Source organism: Pangasianodon hypophthalmus, chromosome 8, assembly GCF_027358585.1.
Source record: "Pangasianodon hypophthalmus isolate fPanHyp1 chromosome 8, fPanHyp1.pri, whole genome shotgun sequence".
Lineage (NCBI taxonomy): Eukaryota > Metazoa > Chordata > Actinopteri > Siluriformes > Pangasiidae > Pangasianodon > Pangasianodon hypophthalmus.
Window position 1 is genome coordinate 14,162,221 of NC_069717.1, and position 21,701 is coordinate 14,183,921.

At 38.3% G+C, this 21,701-nt stretch overlaps 1 protein-coding gene across 3 annotated transcripts in view; it reads right to left on the reverse strand.

Moving 5' to 3' along the window:
* The window catches only part of grid2 (glutamate receptor, ionotropic, delta 2), a 392,977-nt gene that overhangs the window by 118,191 nt on the left and 253,085 nt on the right, over positions 1 to 21,701 (reverse strand). For all 3 annotated transcript variants that reach the window (XR_003403097.3, XM_026919491.3, XM_026919501.3), the window contains exons 5-6: positions 12,884 to 12,937; positions 7,184 to 7,357 (exon numbers count right to left, since the gene is read on the reverse strand). Coding sequence is in view for 2 of the 3 variants with exons in the window: in XM_026919491.3 (XP_026775292.2) it covers positions 7,184 to 7,357; positions 12,884 to 12,937 (228 nt within the window). In the remaining variant the exon portion in view is untranslated. The remainder of the gene's footprint in view (positions 1 to 7,183; positions 7,358 to 12,883; positions 12,938 to 21,701) is intronic.

Here is a 21,701-nt window from a genome sequence, read left to right on the forward strand (position 1 = left end):
GTTCAAATGACAAAAATCCAGAGTAGCTGTCAGGAAAACAGACACTACTCAAGATGTTTCTCTCTACATGAATAAAGGTAGTGAATGCTCCTGCTTTACAGAACTGATAGTTAAATTACAATGTTCATGCAGAAATACTGAGCAAAGTAAAATGAGCAATTAGAGCATCTGCAATCACAAGGCCAGTGTTTATGTCTTAATGTCCATGCTGACTGCATACAGTAACTGTGTATAGAAAGCACTATGTGATTACTCTCTCAACCCTGTTCTCTGTGTAACAGTGGATATCTCATTGACCCATGTCATCATTGATGATTAGCTTCCCTCAGTTTTTATCTAATGTTCTTAAAATTTGGTGAAGTTCAGTAAGATTATGTGTATTATGTACAGTATATCATAATGTAACTTAGTTTCTGATTTTATGTACTGTTATTATTGTTGATTTCTGATTATATGAATTTAAAAGATAACTTTTGAAATCTCTATTTTTATTGCACTTTGTATTATTTCACATTTACATTAGCCTACATCCCATAGCTTTGCCAAAGTTTCTAGCAGTTAGACCCAAGCAATTGGCCATGGATGTACTTTTGCATTTATGTGACCTGCTATAAGCAGAAATATACAACATATTTAATACACATTTTGAAAACAGAAAACACAATTCAGTTGAATATAATGGGACTTACACCTGACTTTATCAGGGTAAACCTGCATCTCCTTATAGACTTGAATTGAATTTTGGTCCCTGCTAATATGGTGATGGTGCTGATTTATAAAAGTAATTAGTAAGAGTGGCTAATTAGGTATCTGGGGTTCTTAGATCCATGTATTTGCCAGTTATTCTCAACTCTTTTCTTGACACATTTAGTAAAAAGAAACTAATTGTTTATTTCCCTTAAAGCATATAATAGGCAGAATTCATCCATACAATATGGTAATGACGCATCGTGTCACGATGCAAAAATCTGATGTGTATAGTCGAAATGTGCAATTCACATAGTGGGAATCAGCGTTCTATTAATTATGCATCTAATGCAATTACACTGTTTGAACACCAGAGGTCCCAATTTGCGCAACCCATAGAGTTAAAATATACAGAGAGCACCCTGGGCCTGATAGCTCCGGATCTCCAGTCCTGTGCCACTGTGATCTAAGGTGCACAAGAAAGAGGCCTTGGAAGTCAGGCTTTTTAGCCACCTTTGGAGCTCTATTTCTAAATGATGCCTCAGGCAGTGCTACAGAGCTCAGAGACTTCAGCTACAGCTTTCAAGTAATGACTCTACATCAGTGTGGAAAGGCCTGAAAGCCATCACCAGCTACAAGACCCCATACCCCAGGACTGAGGCCAATCAACAACTGGCTGAAGACCTGAACGAGTTCTACTGTAGGTTTGAAAAGCCTGGTCTGACACCCCACACCCGCTCTAACCGTCTCACAACACAGCCATCAACACCCTCCCCGTCGCTCCCCCCTACTGTTTCTCAGCCTTTACTTAAGATCTGTGAAGATGATGTACGCAAAGTCTTCAGGAAACAGAAGATAAGGAAAGCCAAAGGCCCAGACGGTGTCTCTCCAGCCTGCCTCAAAGCCTGTGCTGTCCAGCTGTCATCCATCTTCACATTGATCTTCAACAGATCCCCTCCTGCTTCAAACGCTCCACCATCATCCCTGTACCCAAGAAACCAAAAATCACAGGACTACATGACTACAGACCTGTTGCTTTAACGTCTGTGGTCACTAAGTCATTTGAGAGGCTGGTGTTGGCCTCTTGAAGGACATTACTGGACCCTTGCTGGACCCCCTGCAGCTTGCTTACCGAGCAAACAGGTCTGTGGATGATGCAGTCAATATGGGATTGCACCACATCCTCCAACATCTGGTCAAACCAGGGACTTATGCAAGGATCCTGTTTGTGGACTTCAGCTCCGCTTTCAACAAAATCATCCCAGATACCCTTCTGAATAAACTGACACAGCTCTCGGTACCCACCTCCATCTGTCAGTGGATCACCAGCTTCCTGACAGACAGGCAGCAGCTAGTGAGGCTGGGAAAATTCACATCCAACACCCGCGCCATCAGCACTGGAGCTCCTCAGGGCTGCGTTCTCTCCCCACTGCTCTTCTCCCTATACACAAATGACTGCACCTCTAAAGGCCCCTCTGTCAAACTCCTGAAGTTTGCAGATGACATACAGTCATCGGGCTCATTCAGGATGGTGATGAGTCTGCTTACAGACAAGAGGTTGAGCAGCTGGCTGTCTGGTGCAGTCACAACAACCTGGAGCTGAACATGCTCAAAACTGTGGAGATGATAGTGGACTTCAGGAGAAACCCCCCTCCTCTCCCCCTTCTCACCATCATGGACAGCACTGTGGCTGCAGTGGAGTCATTCAAGTTCCTGGGCACCACCATCTCTCAGGACCTGAAGTGGGACATTCACATTGACTCCATTGTGAAAAAGGCCCAGCAGAGGTTGTTCTTCCTTCGTCAACTGAAAAAGTTCAACCTGGCACAGGCGCAGATGACACAGTTTTACTCAGCTGTTATTGAATCGGTTCTGTGCTCTTCTATAACTGATAGATAAAAGAAGACTGCAACGGACTGTTAGGACAGCAGAAAGGATCATTGGTGTGCACCTGCCCAACCTTCAGCTAACATCATCACAGACCCCTCTCACCCCAGCCACAACCTGTTTGCACTCCTCCCTTCAGGCAGACGTTACAGATCTCTGTGCACTTGACCATCTAGGCATAAAAACAGTTTTTTCCCCCATGCCATCTCCAGCTTAAACAGCTAACACAGGAATCATTACCTGTGTTTTTTGTAATTCACTTCTGTAATTCATCCTCCATCACTAATTACTGCCTCTTTCTCAAATATTGAGTAAATACATATGCATATCTCTTTATTTATACAGCTGTATATAGAGTAAATAATGCATAAACCTGTACATAAATCTTCTGTTCCAGATTCATACACATTATTATTTTTTATTTTTTTATTGTTAAGTCTTACTATTTAAATGTTTTCTGTTCTCATGTAAGATATGTATGTATGTATGCATGCATGTACCAAGAGCACCTTAAAAAACCACAACAAAATCCTTGTGTGTCTGCGCACACACTTGGCGAATAAAGCTAATTCTGATTCTGATTCTGACTTTGTTTATTCAGTCAAATTTTTTGGGAGAATCTATAAATTTATTAATTTATTTTAAGATATGGTGAACCTGTATTACATTTTGTTTTCAAGAGTATACAAAATATTTGTTGCAATTTTTTATTCAATTAGATTTATACAGAAAAATTGCACATTATTTTGCATTTTTATTGTTTTTCATTATTCAGAAATAAAAAAGGAGTCATTTCAGTCATAATTTTTCTTCATTCACATTTTGTGCCAGGAAGCCAATATCGTGAATCAAATCGAATTGTGACCAGAGTGTACTGTTACACTGATAATTCCTATATTTGAATTCAAACTTCCCAGTCATGTATGTGATCTCAAATTAAAATTAAAATGTGTTAATCAAACTGCATACTATGTTTCCCCATATAATCAGAAAAGAAATATGTGTATGTTGTTTTTGCACTGATGGTTTTAAAGAACAACACTAAGCTAAATTTTATGGACTGTGACGCCACAGAGCATTCCATCAATGTCCAAATCACACCATGATTCTTGTTTTTAATGTGGGAAACAGATGTGCTATTTTATTTAAAGTTTTCTTTTTTGGAATTTTGTAGCATGAGTTGGATAAACCTTCACAACATGCAACACCTGTAATCTCATCCAACCCTTGATACTTTGCACCGTATGTTAGTTTTGTCTAATCATGTTGGTCAGAATCTTACATATGGATGATGTGAGTTAGAGTATGTGGACCCTGTCTAAGTGTAGGCTTACTTATACAGTCTCTTTCAGATCTTTTCTGCTTAGCAACCTGTGGCTCCACCCCGAGGGGCTGACAGACAGGTGGAAAGATGTGAAAATGAAAATGTAGTCGACCTGGAGGTCATTTTCACACAGAATCAGTGCAGTAGTGAGAATATGCAATGGCCAAAGGGAAGGGTAGTCATTGTTTCTTGCTTTTATTAGAATTTTTCTAGCACAGAGTTTAAATATGGAATTTCACATGCATGTCCATGCAGGTCATGTAACACTTTTTAAGTTATCTATAAAATAAAGCTACTGATTATGTCTCAAAGTCTCTGTGTACATGAAATTTCAGTACTGTCATCCCAAGTGGTAAATGTCACCTTTTGTTCCAAAAATTAAATATATGAATGGAAAGTCCTAAATAAGTGATTACATAGCTGACTTACAAATGACTTTTTCTCATGTAAATGTACTGTACATGCATACAATTTAACTTGATTTTAACCTTAACAAGGGTTAAAGACTTGTCTAAAGTATTGTTGTAAAGACCACTCCAGCAGCATTTTTTCTTGTTGTCACACCCTGTGTTCAAATTCCATCTGTGTCACCGGCTGCTGGCTGACCTGGCCTAATCACAAACAAAATTAGTGAGTCCATTAATTCTAAACATGAGTTTATAAAGCTTGTTGTGTTTGTGTCCTTGGCAAAATTTAAGGACAGAAAGTCTTTGGCTGTTCTATATTCAAGTCTTTGTTTTGGATCTGCCTGTGTTTTATAATGACTGAACACTGTAAAAAGCTCAATGAAGTGTTAAAACTGTTGCCATTTTATACTCATTTTAAATCCTTTCATCATGCTGATAAACCTTATCCCAGTACAGACAATCTGACCAATATATTCACTTAACTCTTAGTGAGAAAGAGCATAAATGAAGTTCCAAGCTCCAACATTGTGATTATTGTGAATTGAGGCCTAGTTGACAACATTTCTTATTCGTTTTGCCTTAGCACTGACACTAAAACATGTTTGCTTACTGATACAATACATCGTACATAATCTTTTCTCTAAAGTGGATAAATCTGAAAATGCTGATGTATGATTTTCATGTGATCTCCACAGTTCCAAGATTGTAGAACTTATTGCAATGTTTGAACGCATTGTATAATATAGAAGCAATGCAGAGCAATGCAAAAAAAAAAAAAGTGTATTCTATGCTCAGGTTATCAAAACAAATGAAAACAGTGGAAATGATGTTAAGGGCATGTGTCAGACACCCAGTTTGCATGTCCAGCATGCCGTTTTCTACCAATTCTGGTGGAAATGACCTGAAAATGCTAGTGTGGCCAAAACATAAAAACAAAATGATTGTTTTAGTGTGAACTACACCTGAATGAATAAGTCACAACAGTGTGAACTAAAAAGGATTGCCTGTGCAATAAGCTAAATAAAGATGACAGCTCCATTTCCGGAAGGATTCATTTTTATTGTTTCTGCAAAACTTCAGCTAATGTGTGTAATGGAGTTTTACTCAATGCACAGTGCCAATCATGTTCTGGAAAACAAGTAACTCTAAAGCAGAATGGCAGCATGTGCTGTATGTTTGTATTTGTTGTAATGCTGTATATCTTATGCATTACAACAAATACATCTGTTGTCTTTGTTTTGTTGCTCTAACAGTGTAGAAACATGCTCATAAATGTGTATTTTTAGAGTTCAGATAGTTGTTGGATGTTTACCAGTAGCCTATATATGAGAAACTGGATTAGTGAGGATTTTCAAATCCTGTTTCCTGAGACTTCTCACTAGTGCTAGGAAGATACATGTGTTTGTGTCAAATAGACCAGCACAAAGATGGTTTAATAGTGTGGGAATGAAATAAGCCCTGCCCTGGATAAGACCCTCCCCCAACGATGCTAGGCACAGAACATTACTTTTGTTTCAAGTCAGAAATGATCCAATTGAGAGATAATGCAGTTTAAAATTATGTACATTTTTCAAAAAATCTGCAGGAGTTGCAGAAGAAATGACCCACACAACCTCAAGGCTCTAGCAGAGATTCTAAGCAACCAAAGCAACAAGGACACTCCTGTTTGCCTTAACAGCCCAGTAGGAACCATCCAGAAAGTGGTCTGACAAAAGGAGCAACAATCCTGGAGATGATCCTTGACCGGCAATCCTGTCTGTTATGGAATGGTGTCATCATTACTTTTGAATTTGCTCAGTGGTTTCTCCCAATTCTTGCAAGTTTTCATCTTGGAGTGGAAATCACACTGTGTTTTGAGAGAGCGGACACAGTGGGGAGTTGATTCAAAGGTTGCAGGAAATTCTTTCTCTTTTAGGACCAACAGATTCATGATGTGGTAGCTGGAGAAGGGGGAGAGAAAGCAGGAAGCAGGAGAGGTCAGAGGAAGTCTGAGTGCTTCAGCCTCTCCTCATGGGCCAACGTAATCACTGGTCCAGAGGGAACCAGTGAGGAGAGAGAGAGAGAGAGAGAGAGAGAGAGAGAGAGGAAAAAAGACAGAGACAGAGAGAGAGACACACAGAGGGACAGGAGATGATACGCTCCAGAGCTGTGTGAAATTGGGCTTCTTCTGGCCTGAGCTCCTGATCTCTGATCTGTTCTCCCTCATTCCTGCCAAACAAGCCTAGACTAAATGCGCCACTCTCCACTGCTCTAACATACACATATGAACACATACATTCACACACTCATACACATGCACACACACATTCTATGCATAATAAAATCAAGTTACTGGAGAGTGGTAGTCAAAAACACTGGCATTCAAGTGGATTGTAGGGACGTAACCAGAAACTGCAAGATGATACAGCATTTAATTATTTAATTAAAAGTGGCATCAGTGATTTTTTTAATATTAGGGAAAGTTCTCTTTTGTTGTCAACAAAGTATCTACTCTGAGGAAAATCTCTGGTATCTGTGGCATCCCAGGCTCTGTAATGGGAGAAACAACATATAATGTGGAGCATTAACATCTATCTAATAAGAACAGGGAGGCATCTCTACTCGCCTGCCAATCTCTTGCGAGCATCCTTGTGTTTTGGGGGTGTGGTTTTGGAGAGGGGCCATATTTGTTTTAATTAATTTTAAGTTTCAAAATTGACAGCTTTAAATAACTTCCCTCAACACTGCTTACTATATCTTTATATTCACCTATTCATTACAAACAAATTTTTTGTCAGTGATTTACAAAAGTTCATTATATGTTAATAGTAGATAAGAGTGAGAATTTTTACAAAGGTATGGCAAGAATGGATATGAGTACAAGAGAAGAGGGAAGTACCTCTAATGTCTGAGCCTTGGGGTCTTTGGGGTTACAGAGGGAGTTGTTGATGCGGTGGTTGTTCCGTACACATTGCTGGCTGGTGTTCTGAGGAAGAGGGAAGGTCTGTCGGATGAGAGTCAGACGTCCTATAGACTTCACCACCAACTCCTGCACATCCAGATCTGAGATCTCCTGTAGAGAGAAATCACACATGATTGTGAATTAATTGGGATGATAATTAAATGTAGCAAGAAAGGGAACAGTGCTAAGCAATGCTGATGCAACTTTTCAGTTAACTATTAGCACTTTTATGCCGGACAGCAAGGTATGGCATAGGATGGTTACTAATCCGAATCCAGACCTATCTATAACCTGCTAAATCACCTGTATCTGTTTCCCATAACAGATAATGTTATCCATTAAAGTATGAAGAATTCTCTGGTGGATGTGGAGTGTAGATTAGTGAAGGGATTGAGTTGTAAAATACCCTTTTCTGTGACTGAACCTCAAAATATGTTTGGGGCATATGGGGCCATTTTCAGAGTCAGTAAATTAAGTCAAAAAGTTACATCAATATTTACTCAGGGAATGTGATGCATATTCAGAAACAGGTTATGCAGCTGCTCCCCATTCAGAATCAAATCACCTGTGTAGAGTACATGCCTCTGAGATTGCCAGATTTTTCGTAAGTAGGCATGCCCAAGATGTTTTTCAATAGCATTTATATCACCACATTTAAACAAAAGCACTTATCACATTAGTCACTGCAAAATTGCTTTAATTTAACAATATGGTTGTCACCATTATTATCTGGAAGCTTATAAAATAGCATGTCCTATTATTTTATTTTTTTGAGGTGTGAGTACTGATGTGTGCAATTTCAGTATTAAATCCTCACTACACGCAGTTAACTCAACTCTGAATACGACCCATTATTGGGGACAAAAAACTGTAGGTAAAAATATAAAAACAAATACGAAACATTAAAAATGTGTGATAATACAGTTATGTTGCCTATTAAATCTGCCAGAAAAAGAACCTTTAAAAAGAGAAGGAATCTTTGGCAAACAGTTGCTACTGAATATTGTCAAGTAGAAAAGCAATTTACACTAGCGATTTACAATTTAGCAATTTATGATTCTGTGACAAAAGCGTTTAGCCAATTAATGATCTGCACCTTTTCTTATACTAGTCCTTTTCAGTACTCATGGTACCTGCGGAAGTACAGTAAATAATTTGGAAAAACAATGACAAACTATAGCATAGAATCAACACTGCACACTGTTTGCTGGAAAAGCGGCACTTCTGATATTGACACACTTTCAGTTCAAGATCTTAAATCCTTCAGCACAAAAGTTCTTGAGACTTAAAAGCATCTCTCTTCCCTCAGTGATTCTCCCAGGTACATAACAACTCTCTCATACACAAACAGTGAACTATTTACTCTTCCAGCAAGGCCACTGTCCTCCTTTTGTCGTTAGTCCGAGGTCACCCCATCCACATTCTCTTTATAACTGCTGCCAGAGACGAAGTAGACCATCTATTTATAATAGCCATTCATATTATAGATATTTCCCAGATGGGTGCTAATCTAAAGGAAGAAGGTGAGTGCAGTCATAAAGTAAGGAGAATAGAGCAAAAGGGAACATGAGGGAACTGTCTCATCTCTTAAGCGACCCAAGGAGGAGTTTGTACTAATTTAAGCCCAAGGCCATGTTTTTTGATGGCATGCGGGCCAGAACGCATAGATCGGGGATGATGAGATGGGAGCAGATGTGGCCAAACCGCACCGTCTGACAAGTCTCACTTTGGGGAATTTGCCATTTTTACCTGTGACAACTTAATTCCCAGTGACTGGCTTTCATAAAGCGAGTCATCTTCATAATGCTCCTGGGGTTCCACCCACATGGAAAGGACCAACTTTTTCCTGCACATGGGCCAAACAGTGCCATAGAGTTCTGATCTTCTTGTGGGTGGAACACAAACCTGTATGCTCACCATTTTCAAAAAGGAAATGTCTTTTCACAAATGCTAATTAACTTTTTTAAGAAAAACAATGACCGCCATGCAAGCACATAGGACAGAGGCTACATGAGTTCCTCTAAATAGTTGACTCATACTTCAGAAACTTAGTTGATGGCACTTTAGAGGGCAGGCACACTCATATGAACCTGAAAATGTCATAGCCCAGTTACTGTTTTACCCCTAGCTGACAAATGCAAAAAGCTCTTGATGCTTAATTAGTGGAGCTAAATCAGAATGACATAAATAGAAGCCTACAGGGTTATGGCCTAGTTTAGAGGTACAGTTTTGTCAGTTTTTCCTACCCTTAGATTGCTGTCAAGTCAGGCCAGGCATGAGCAATGTAAGTAGTCATGGCATAGATAATTTAAAGCTCACAATGTGATATCGTTTCTATATCATGTCCATCCATCCATCCATCCATTCTCTGTACCACTTATCCTATATGGGAACATGGGGGAACCTGGAGCCTATCCCAGGTAGCTTGGGGCACAAGGTGGGGGACACACTGGATGGGGTGCCAACCCATCGCAGGGCATGACCGCACACACACTCACACACCCATTCACACACTATGGACAACTTGGAAATGCCAGTCAGCCTACAACACATGACTGGGGGAGGAAACGGGAGTACCCGGAAGAAACCCCCAAAGCATGGGGAGAACATGCAAGCTCCCCTCACACAGGGTGGAAGCAGGATTCAAACCCCAACCCTGGAGGTGCGAGACAGCAGCGCACTAAGCGAACCACTGTCCCCCCCTCTGTATCATGTGACTATATAAATTCATGGATTAGGATAGATAACCGAACCATAGCAGATATCCACTTGCTCATTCTGATTAGATTTTGCTTGTAGCTCTGTTCTGTTACAGTAAGGCTCAGCAAAATAACTGCGATCCCACATTCATTTATTCATTTTTCAATACCCACTTTATCCTGGTCAGGGAATAGATCCAGAGTCAATCCTGGGAATACTGGGCACAAGGCCTGGATGGGTTATCAGTCTATTGCAGGGCATCACATACACACACACACACACACACACACACGCATACATACACACACAAACTCCTTCATACATGAGGCAGTTTAGCATAGCCAATCCACCTACTGGCATGGGAGCTAGAAGGAAACCAGAGAACAAGGAGGAAACCTTCATGGACATGGGCAGAACATGCGAAACTCCACACAGAAAGTAACCTGAGCTAAACATGAAGTTGTTGATAGAGTGCTGTACATACTCTATATACTCTTGTGGAATTACCTTTCTTGCCCAGGTAGCATGCAAACCAAGTCAAGACATACAGGTGGAGTTAATACTACCACAAACAATTGACTGGATGAACACAATTACTACACAATTGTGATTAATGCCTCTGGCTGGAGTCACTTCTCTACCAGCACAAAAATTCTCTTCAGTAGTGACTGCCAGTTTCTTTTTTTTTTCTAATGTCGAATTTCAGAAAACATTTGCCGACAGAAATATTTTCTTATCATTAGTTAGCTTGATTTTACATTTCTTACCCATGATCCGAGTAAAAAAATTGACCTATTCCTAAAAACCTTCCTATTCACTTTGTTTATGCCCCACATGCATGGTGTATAATGATGTGAGATTTAGCTACAGAAAATAAATGTGTACCTTCTGTATTGCTATATGTATACATTGTCTGATAATGTTGCACTCAAATTTCTGTGCAGTTTTTACTCAAGATTAAAGCATTGGCACACACAGGCCAATTTTTTGAGAAAAACTAAATCATTATGAGTAATATTGTATTATGAGTATATTATATATGAGTATATATAATAAATTATATTATGAGTATATTGTAACATCCTGATTTTCTAATAAATTTAGATGATTTTCAGTTTAAACCCTTCTTTTAATATATATATTTTTAATCTTTATATAATTGAAAATGGTTCTCTTTTAAAGACCACACTGAATCTATCCACATAATTAATACTACCATAATCAAAGTTTTATGAACCAAGAGTCATATGGGTACATGCCTGCGCTCTATGTCCTTTACAATGAAAATCCATTTTCCCACTTTTTATTTCCCACCATTTATGTTATAGTTATGTTTTTTGCATTTACATGTGTGTAATACATGTCTACATGTTTCCTTACCTAGAACCCATTTGCCTCAAAGTTTTTGTGCATGGCCATTATAATCATTATAGGTATCAGATACCCAGTAAGCCTGATTAGGAGATTGTCTAAGGCAATGTCATCAAACTGAACATTTTTCAAGTTCCTTTAATGTCCTAGTAAAAACAATGCAACTCAGCAGAGAGAGGAAAGACTGACATTAAGGTGGAGAATCAATCATTGGAACTGAGTATCTATAAAGTGTTTTGCTTATAGCAGTCACCTAAAGCAGTCCCAGCAGAGCCGCATTATCATTACCTGTCCCCGAAGAGCTACTTCACTGCATGAACAGGTTTACACTTTGCTCCAGCCTGCTCCAATTTGTGAACCCTTCATGATTTGAATCAAGAACCCTGGAAAGGCAGCAGACTGTACGGTTGTGCACTGACCTTCCAAAAACCAGATTTGAGGAACAGGACTCTGGAGGATTGTTCCAGATTCTATACCAGCTGACCACAAAATAGGGCAGATAAGGAAACATAGGCATAGAATGCTGATTCTTTTTAGCCCAAAGTGAAGTGTGCAATATGTAATGTTAAGGTTAGAGCACTCAATTTTCATGGAATTACATTAAAAAAGGTTTGCAAAATGCTCTATTGATTATTGGATGGCACTGTTCTTTAGAAAGAGTAGATTTGCTTCTGCATGTCTGTTCAATTTAACTCAGCAGAGTTCTTCAATGGGCTGATGAGAGGACATATTTTACAAGAAGTGTAGGAATTTTTTATTTGAATACACGACCAGTGAACATGATTAACAATATATTGTATTGTATTTATCCTCTATGAAAATATTGTATAATGTTGCTACTATTAGGAATGCACAGAGGTATTGGGTATCGGTCCGAAGCTGTGCTCATTTACTTGTACTCATAAATAATGCTCCTATATCACATGCTACTTTTTGCTACTTTTATGCTGAGTGTACATTGTCATTATAATCAGCAGACGACACAAAATGACAGATGTCTGCACATGTATCATGCTTAGAAATGCCAATGATGCCAGAAGACTGCAAACTGAGCTCTGTGATATTACCAAGAGCAGGTACTACAGCATCTTCCTACAACACAAGTAACCTGCTAAAACATCATATGGCGTTAGTATCTTTAATAGAGAGAGTGATGGCAGCCGACCTGAGTGCACAGCCTAGTATCAGGGAGCGTTATCATTAAGAAAGAGTGCAAGGAGCACAAATAGGTATTCACAAGCATGGAGCAGTGAAGTGAGCTTGCAAAGAAACTGCTGAATGTGAGAGCACCTCAGTGCTGTGAAGGCACGGAGACACACACATACTTCCTTTCCCCCTCGCTGACCAGCACCTTTATATCTTAAATATAAACCTCAGCACAAGGAGTATATTGTGAATATTAAAAAAACATGTATCCAGTCTGAAAAAAATGGCATTGATGGATCTCTAACAATAATAACTGTCTGAACATTCTGTCTGATATTAAGATGACAAGAATTTTTAAGTATTTGCTTCTGCAGCTTGGAATCAGTAATGTCTAGTGTCTACTGAATTTAAGAATCTTACCTCGTTTATGATGATCCAGTGGCAGTCAAATGCGACCAGGTTGGTTTCCACTACCTGTGAGAGAAAGGATTAGTCAGTACATTGATAGAATATCTACATACAGAAGCATTAAATAATTACTAATAAAATATAACTACATATCCATACATGTAAGTGTGCAGATGGGCATGAACATTAATTTGCAGATTATAAGTGCGCTTACTTCCCTTCCATCTGTCTCTCATGGCAATCCTCATCATCAATCCTCTACATTTCCCATTTGCATATTTTACATGGATGTTTCTTATCCTCATGTACAATGTTCTCTCCTCCATCATTTTCTCCATCTTTTTCTCTAACCCCCTTTACAATCCCATCAATGCTTCTACTGCCCACTGTATCAGGGCTGAATTCCATTATCTGTAATTGTGTAGGTGACTAAAAGCTGGTGTCATAAAACATGTTGTTTCTAAACAAAGGCAGCAGCTGGAGAGTATGATGGTTGGTGCAGTGCTAATAGTGTTTTAATCTTTCACAAAGACCTAATAAAACATAATTACAGCCCAGACAAGAGGCATAAAGCATCCTATCAACTGGAACGCAAGTGGAGAATGTTTGATTAGGCAAATGGAGCTGAAGAGTCTCTCTATTCCCAGCATGAAGATATAGTTTCTAGAAAAAGACCTGTATAGAAAACCATTTTTCATGCACCAAACACAGACCATATGTTAAATTGTTGTCTTTTATGCATAAAACAGCTATTAAAAGTCTGGCTTTGGAACGATAGTTATTATATGCTATGTAGCATTACTACAGACACAACCTCCTTAAAAAAAAGCAAACAACAGATGGAGCCAAATATGATGCGACTTTTATTTTGTTACTCCATGCGTATGACATTAATATTTTATGCTTTCCAAGGTTACAATAACAATCCATGGCCCAGCAGTTGTGTGGGTGGGTGGATGGAGGGGGTCAGCTTATGCTTTACCGCCTGCTGTGTGTGTATGTGTGTCTGTGTGTGTCGGTCACAGCCTATGGCTCAGCCTGTCCTATACTTTCAAATGCACCCTCTGCCTATCCAGATGTTTCCACTTAACTGGAGCATGTATTGAAAACAGCAGCAGAATGAGGCTCAGCTCGTGCTGCTGCACAAAGAGCAAGAAGGCTGTAAATACAGGGCAAGTGACCTAATCACAACTGTGATAACCTAACCATTAGAATGGCAGCTTCTTTGCAACAGTGATTCATCATCTTAAATCGTGTGTGTAGGTGGTGTGATCGAGTAATGCATCAATACTGGCAATGTCCCTAAGACTGACAAATAGGCACTTGTGATGTGACTTGGCAGTGCTTTCAGGATGTGGTAAACAACAACCCTATGACTAAGCCAGTGTCTCCCCTAGAGAGGATTTCAGCAGATCCACCTTCTTCCAAAAAAGCCTTCAAATAATGTGAGGACAGTCTCAAGATACACACTACACATCAGTAGAAACAAAGGTGCCAACAAGTGGACTGTACAAAAACCGAGTAGAATTTGACACAATGCCTGCATGTCTGATTCAGCATTGAACAGGGCTCAAGTCGCCTTTTCACTGAGTGACAGGTGGCTTGTGGTGAGGTTGTTTGCCTGTTAGATCAAAGCCTTGTATTCACCCAGAGATTTCTTCTCATTGTTCATTACTGTCACCTGTAAATCTACCTCTGACTCTAAACCAGGAAGCAGCTTTGAGAATTCAGCATCTAGTTGAGATGAAAACCCAATATGAATGCAGTGGAGTGCCATTTAAAAACACTGTGGGCAATAAATAAATGTAGCAAGTTATTATCATCAAAAGTACTTGTCTGCATGGGACATGTGCACTTAGGGCCACACAAACAACACTCCTGGTGGGAGTACTCTGTGTGCACCTGGCTGAGGGCAAAAGTGTGCATCTTCCTATCATTTCTGAAGTGATATAATACAAGTTGAACTTGTGCTTTACAATTTACAAACAAATTTAAAAATGAAATGTGGGTGGATTCTATAACAACACAACAAAGTAAAATGCAAAATCAAAAGCCAAATACACAGAAGAGAGGTTTTTCCGTGTCCTTTTGGTCTCCAGACCTGTTCTGAAGAGCGTACGACATCTGCCAGAGTTATAAAATATACATCAAGAAAAATGGGTAAAGACATCAGAGACGGAGATCTCAGGAAGAACAGTGGAGGGTAACGACTTAACAGGTCCAAAAGCCATTGAAGTCAATCATAAAGACAAAAAGTATTATTAGAGAATATTTATATCACATAAAGATGAACATCATTAAACTGATATTATTTTGTTTATTTTTTTCACAATTAATGTGGCATGTAACATATACAGTTTGGCCATTTTTGTAATTTAGCTAACACACTATAGACCATGTACTCTATGCACATGAGGAGGTGCAGCACAAAACATATTTTGATGTAGTCACAAAATGTGACAATTCTGACATTAATGTTCTATTTACTAAGGCTGTAGCTCATTACATAAACTGTGCCTGGGAACACCAAAAGTAAGTGCTCTGTGTGAGGTGCAGATTATGGTTTAAAAGCTGCTGTGAAAATATGGAAATGTTCAATAGTACAGCTCAGGACTAAAGTGGAAATTCAAGCTCAGTAAGGAAGTGATAAATGTCAAAGACCCCCGTGTTGGACATGCAAACGGTGTTGGGGCATTAATGGAGCTGATACGCCATTAGAGTCCCAGTTTGTTTTACGCTAATGAAAAGATGAGTACTTTATATAAAATATAAATAAAGAAACTGTATTTCAGATGCAAAAAATTATGTAAATATCTGTGATATATGTGCTGTGGCTAGGGTTGACAGATCTGTGTGACAAAAGCAGTCCAACAGACAAGAAGTATTAAAACACATACTTTGCCTGAATTGTTCTTTTACCAAGGTCCTAAAGTAGGCCTACATTATTTCACATTTTTCATAAATAAAGAATTCAAAAGTAGCCTAATTCTGTGTGAATTGCCGGAAGTTTAGTACATCGAACAGAATCTGTAATCAGCCACACTTCCCTTATCTCCACCCTTTTTCCTCTGACTTCCCACTTTTTGCATGATCCTTTCTTCGATGCATATGTATGAAGGGGAGAAGTGCAACCTGAATAAATTGCATGTTTAGGCTTGTACTCCAGTTTCAGACATAAACAATGGTTTTTGAGCTAAACAAGCCTGAAAATAGACACGAACATAGCATATCAGACCCCATATAATATGTCTTGTTACTATGCAAACTGTTGAACGTGACTATACAGTATGTTAGTCTCTACTTGTCACTACTGTGGATTGACCTTCATGGGTCCCATATTATATCATATTAACTTAGTTCCAAAAGTTAGTGCATGCTGCTGGAGGTTAGAGAAGTCCATACTTAATCACAGTTCTTTACGTCATCTGTCTCTCATCTGTGTTACACAGTCTTTGGCTTGACTGATGTATAGCTGTTATGGTTTTAGCCAAACTGCTGTTGATGGTAATGAGCTGGCTATTCAGTGGGATGAAGTTTGTTAAATGTGTTAGCCAAACAGTCAAACAGGATTTGACACGTACTGTATAGCCAAATCAATGTTTTATGCTAAATGTTGTTTTAGTGATATGGCCTTAGCAAACTAGGTAGCTAATGTTAGTTTTATTAAGTTTAATATCTAACGTTGGGTATATTAACTTAACACATGTAATTTACAGAGGTTTTACATTTGTAATTATCTAAGCAGTTTGCACTGTGTGAACAATGTGTCTGTTTTTCAAATGATCTAAAGCCTGAATTTGGTTAATTGAGCCTGGTGCATATGATCTGCAAAAGTTCACATATTTGGTAGATATAAAATACTTCAGTAACTCTCATCCTAATCCAATACCACGGATGTTCAAATTACATGGCAAAAGCATGTGCTTCAAGATGGCACTTTCACAGAATGATGATTATTGTTATTATGCCATATTTTCCACCTGTCTGGGCTCTTAAAGTGGCAGAGAAGATAGTGAGTACTCATTACGGTGAGCAAGACACAAAGATAATCAGAATTAATGATGCACTCTGACACTACACAATACTGTTTCTTTAAATAATACACAGGCACCAGAAGAAAAGTATCCTTTGATCATAAAAAATCCAGCAAATACCTACTTTATTAAAAAGGAAAAAAAAACACAACAACTATGTGGGATCTTTGGAGCACAGCAAAGCACTTTAGAAAAGTGGCATCATGCAATTGGGCAATGATGCAAAACATTTGAGTTGATCAGTTGACACTGTAGCATCATAGTTAATGTGGTTTCCAGTAATTGATGCATTGTGCTCTGTATCATTTCCTGTGTGTCAGCCTCTTTTGTTGATTGAAAATAAAAGCAAATGAAGAGCCCCTGTGATTGCTCTTACCCACATACTGAAAAGGGGATCATAATTAGTTTTTATGCAGGTGATTGGGGATTCCATTTCATCTATATATGAAAAGCTCTATTTATGCTATTTATCTATTACTTAACTTTTATCAGTATTTGTAGCCTAAATATAGCATGAACAGTTATCCCTGATAATATGCGGATTTGATAGAAAATAACTCTTTACAATACCGTATTTGAAGTACACAGGCAGCACAGTGTACATATAATTATGCCAATGATAACTAAAATTCTGTACCTATAACTAAAAAAGTGAGTTTATAAAAGAAATTTTAAGTATAGTGCAGGGGTCTGTTAACTTTTGGACTGCAAAGTATCGAAGGTGAGCTGAGCAATCAAAAACACTGTAGCATTACTGATCATAATAGGAAAAAAGTGGCTGGAGTTCAGTGCCTTTAGTTTCTGAAACACGATCTATCATGTTGCACCCAAGCACATATATGTTAATTATTTTCCTGAGGGCAGCTCATGACTTGTTAAAAAAAAAAAAAGATACAAGGAAACCAGAATGATAAAAGACGACGGGACGGAAAAGTATGTGTTTTTCTCCACTTCAAGTTCAAAACAGGTCTGTTCAGAGTCAACGGTATTATGCAAAAGCAGTAACATGAAACACCAGTGCGGAAAAAAATCATAACCACTTCATTCGTTTTATTTATAGTCATTATTTATTATTATAGATTATAGATCTATAATTATTATTATAGATTTTATTTAAAAAAATCTCAAATAGCATTAAAAAAGGACTGTTGTTGCCACTCAGTCATGGTAGTTGCTTACCTGGACTTTTATAAGCAAGGAATTTTATTTAGCAAGACCTTCATTAATTTTACTTGAATACCTTTGATATAGTGAATCCTTCACAACCACTGTAATACCACAGGATTTCCATTTATGGCTCAGAAATATAACGAGCCATCGAATCATGAGCCACAGCACCATCACATCATAACATTGTAATGTTTTCTATTTAATCAAAAATACTTCAGAACTATGAATTGGATTTCAGTAGTAGAATTATTGACAGTGCAGTGCACATCTCAGCACTGGTGTTTTTATATTACTGTGAGATGTAATTTTACATGATTAATCTCGCAGAGTGCTCTTAATACATCATAGCTATTAGTATGCTACATTTGCCATTTACATTAATGTCGGTTGTTCAAACCTCACTTTCCATATGGTTTCTGTCATGTATAATTAATCCACAGTGTGGAGTGTGTCATAAGTACAGCCATCACATTACTGCACATGCATTCACTAGCACACTGTCACCACATGACGATCACACAGACAGTTCAGACAAGGGCAGGGATAAGGTTTCTGACACATACAGACACATACATATTGTCTGGCTTGTTACATGCACACACACATACACACACATGCGCACACACACACACACACACACACACACATCAGAGCTCTCTTCTGCAATCTCTTGTAATACCAGCCAAAACCCAGAAGCTTGCAGGTTCATGATCTAAAAGGTATCCTCATGCCCTGAAGGCAATCATTTAACCTTATGTTGCTGCAAGGGGAATTATTAACATGGTGTCATACATTATATATAACAGCACAGTACTCTAAATACAGATACAGTACTGGAAAAAGTCACACCAAAAAATACAATTTAATTTCTTGTTGTTGTTGTTGCTGCTGTTGTATATTGTTTTTTATAGTGTTTATATTTAGAAACATTTAATTTAATTAATTTTGAAAGCATCTTTATTTTACTAAATCTACACTTTACTAAATTTACACTTTACTCTACTAATTATTACTTTTACACTTGACTTCATGCCCGCTGCAGTCAGTATTCCCAGTATTGCCATGGCATACATTACTTTTCATCTAAGTACTGCCCAGCAATACTAATTTTCACAGCTGGCAAAAAGGCAACACTACATTCCTACATCCATGTAAGAAGTCCATTCTTGATTTTATCTTAATCGTGGATTGTGTCATCCAGAGCAATTAGTATCAGTGGTAGATCAATTTCTTTGGTGTGACTGTGCCTTCAGAGCCAGCTAGCTAGGTTATTAATGTAAACATTGAGGTGAGATATGAGCACATATGAATTATTTGGCAATTAATCAATGTTGTCACATTAAACCATTTGTAACCCAGTTAAAATATAGTGTGTACATATCCATGCATGCACATACAGTTTTGTTAAAACTATAGTTTTACATACATGCACTCAGAGACACACCCATGCACATAATGCAGTTAGTAAATAAGGGTTGGTTCATACAAGTTCGTGGGGATTAAAATAAAAAACTTTTGTTCCATTTGTTTTAAGATAAGTTGCGTTGTTTAAAAAGAGAATGGAAAAAAAACCTCAGTAACAGAGGGTGGAGGGGAAGAGGGGTTGCCTAGCAACATAAATGATACACGCATCTGATTGGTTACTGGGATGGGGGTTAATCAGCGTTTTGAGGACAGATAGTTAAGGAAAAAGAAAAGAGAAGTTTTTTCTCTGTGAAAAAAACTAGGAATTATGACTGATTAATGGACTGTGACTGTAAGTTAAAACTATGGATTGTTAAAACAGTAATCTAAGCATATTATTAGTTACATATTGTTTAGAAAGAGAGAGTTGCTGTTTCTACATGAAGTCTTTACAGAGCGTATTACCTAGTTGACTAGCCTAGTTAGCCAGCTGAAGCACTAGCCTATTGATTAGCTCACACGGCTACACACTATTGCCCTCAGTTCAGTCATTGCTCTTCATAGGGTGAAGAGGCCATTTCAGTTTGGGCCACGCTGTACCCCAGCCACATGACAGGCCTGCAACCTTTGTTTTGCTATCAAGTTAACAGGATTTGGTATTATTGTAATAGAAAGTAAACCTTTATATTATGGAGGCATTCTATTTTATTTTCATTTAACAAGTAAACATTTTGGTTGGTGAATATTCATTGAATTTATTGTATTTTGTGTACTGACACAAGGGTAAATAGCAAAAGTGAGGCATTTACATCTACCTGTAAGTAGTCACTTATGGATATTACTCATAATGCACTTATCTGCACATTGAAATACACCAAGCAACAAGTAGGAGGCTAAGACATAATATTCATTCATTTATGGTAATCTACAAAACAACAGATTGAGTTACGAACCCGGAGCTCTGCTCTCGCAGCAACAGGGAGTAAAAAGGGCTACACATTTCTTGTATATCAAAGCTATTAATGTACTTTTTTATAATTAGTTATATAATTACACAAAATGTTATGACAGCATAAGCCTGAAGCGTTGTTGCATACGCCGTTTTATTGTGACACTGGTTTCAACTGTCCCTCTCTATAAACTTCTTGTGACCTTTATGCCTCTTCACATTTGTTAACATAAGACAGAAAGAGGTTGGCACATTTTCATGTCCCATGTCAATCATAATTAATCTAGCTTTTACAGGTGTAAAGTGAATTTCAAACCCCTACAAATACACTGGCCAATGTATGGCCAAATGTATGTGGACACCTGACCATCACACAAGTATGCTTTTTCAACATCCCATTCCAGACTTACTCCTCCTTTTTTGCTGTTATAATAACCTCCACTAGATTTTGGAGCATAGCTGTGGGGATTTGTCCATTTAGCCACAAGAGCATTAGTGAGGTCAGACACTGATGTTGGGCGAGGAGACCTGGGGTTCAGTCAGCATTCCAATTCATGCCAAAGGTACTTAGGTCAGGGCTCTGTGCAGGCCACTAAAGTTCCTCCACACCAACCTTGGAAAACCATGTCATGGACCTTGCTTTGTGCATAGGGACATTCTCATGATGGAGCAGGTTTGGGCCCCTTGGTTCCAATAAGGGAAATCTTAATGCCACAACATACAAAGACATCATGTACAATTGTGTGCTTCTAACTTTGTGGCAACAATTTGGGAAAGACCCACATATGGCTGTGTTGGTCAGGGGTCCACATACTTTTGGCCATATAGTGCACATAAAATGAGAGCATAGTGAGAGAATAGGCCCTGCTAGGCCTATTCACTGTAAATATATTTAGTTTCAATAAGACTGAAAATCTGTTCTCTGTATTAAATCTGCTCTAGTGTCACCCAAGGTTACACCACTGCCCTTGGTCACCACAAGCCTAAGTAAAATTGGTCACTGTAATCTGACAAAGACATAGATTCTGTGTGTGTGTGTGTGTATATATATATATATATATATATATATATATATATATATATATATATATATATATATAACACATATTAAACAGGAAATATGTTGGAAATGAATAACAGAAATGGTTGTGGGGTACAGAATATATCTGTAAGTTGCAGTGAAATGGCTAATCATGAGTGATAGCAGTAATCATGATGCTAACAAATAGGGAGCATCACAAGGTACTAACAGTACGGTCAGCTAGCATGTAAC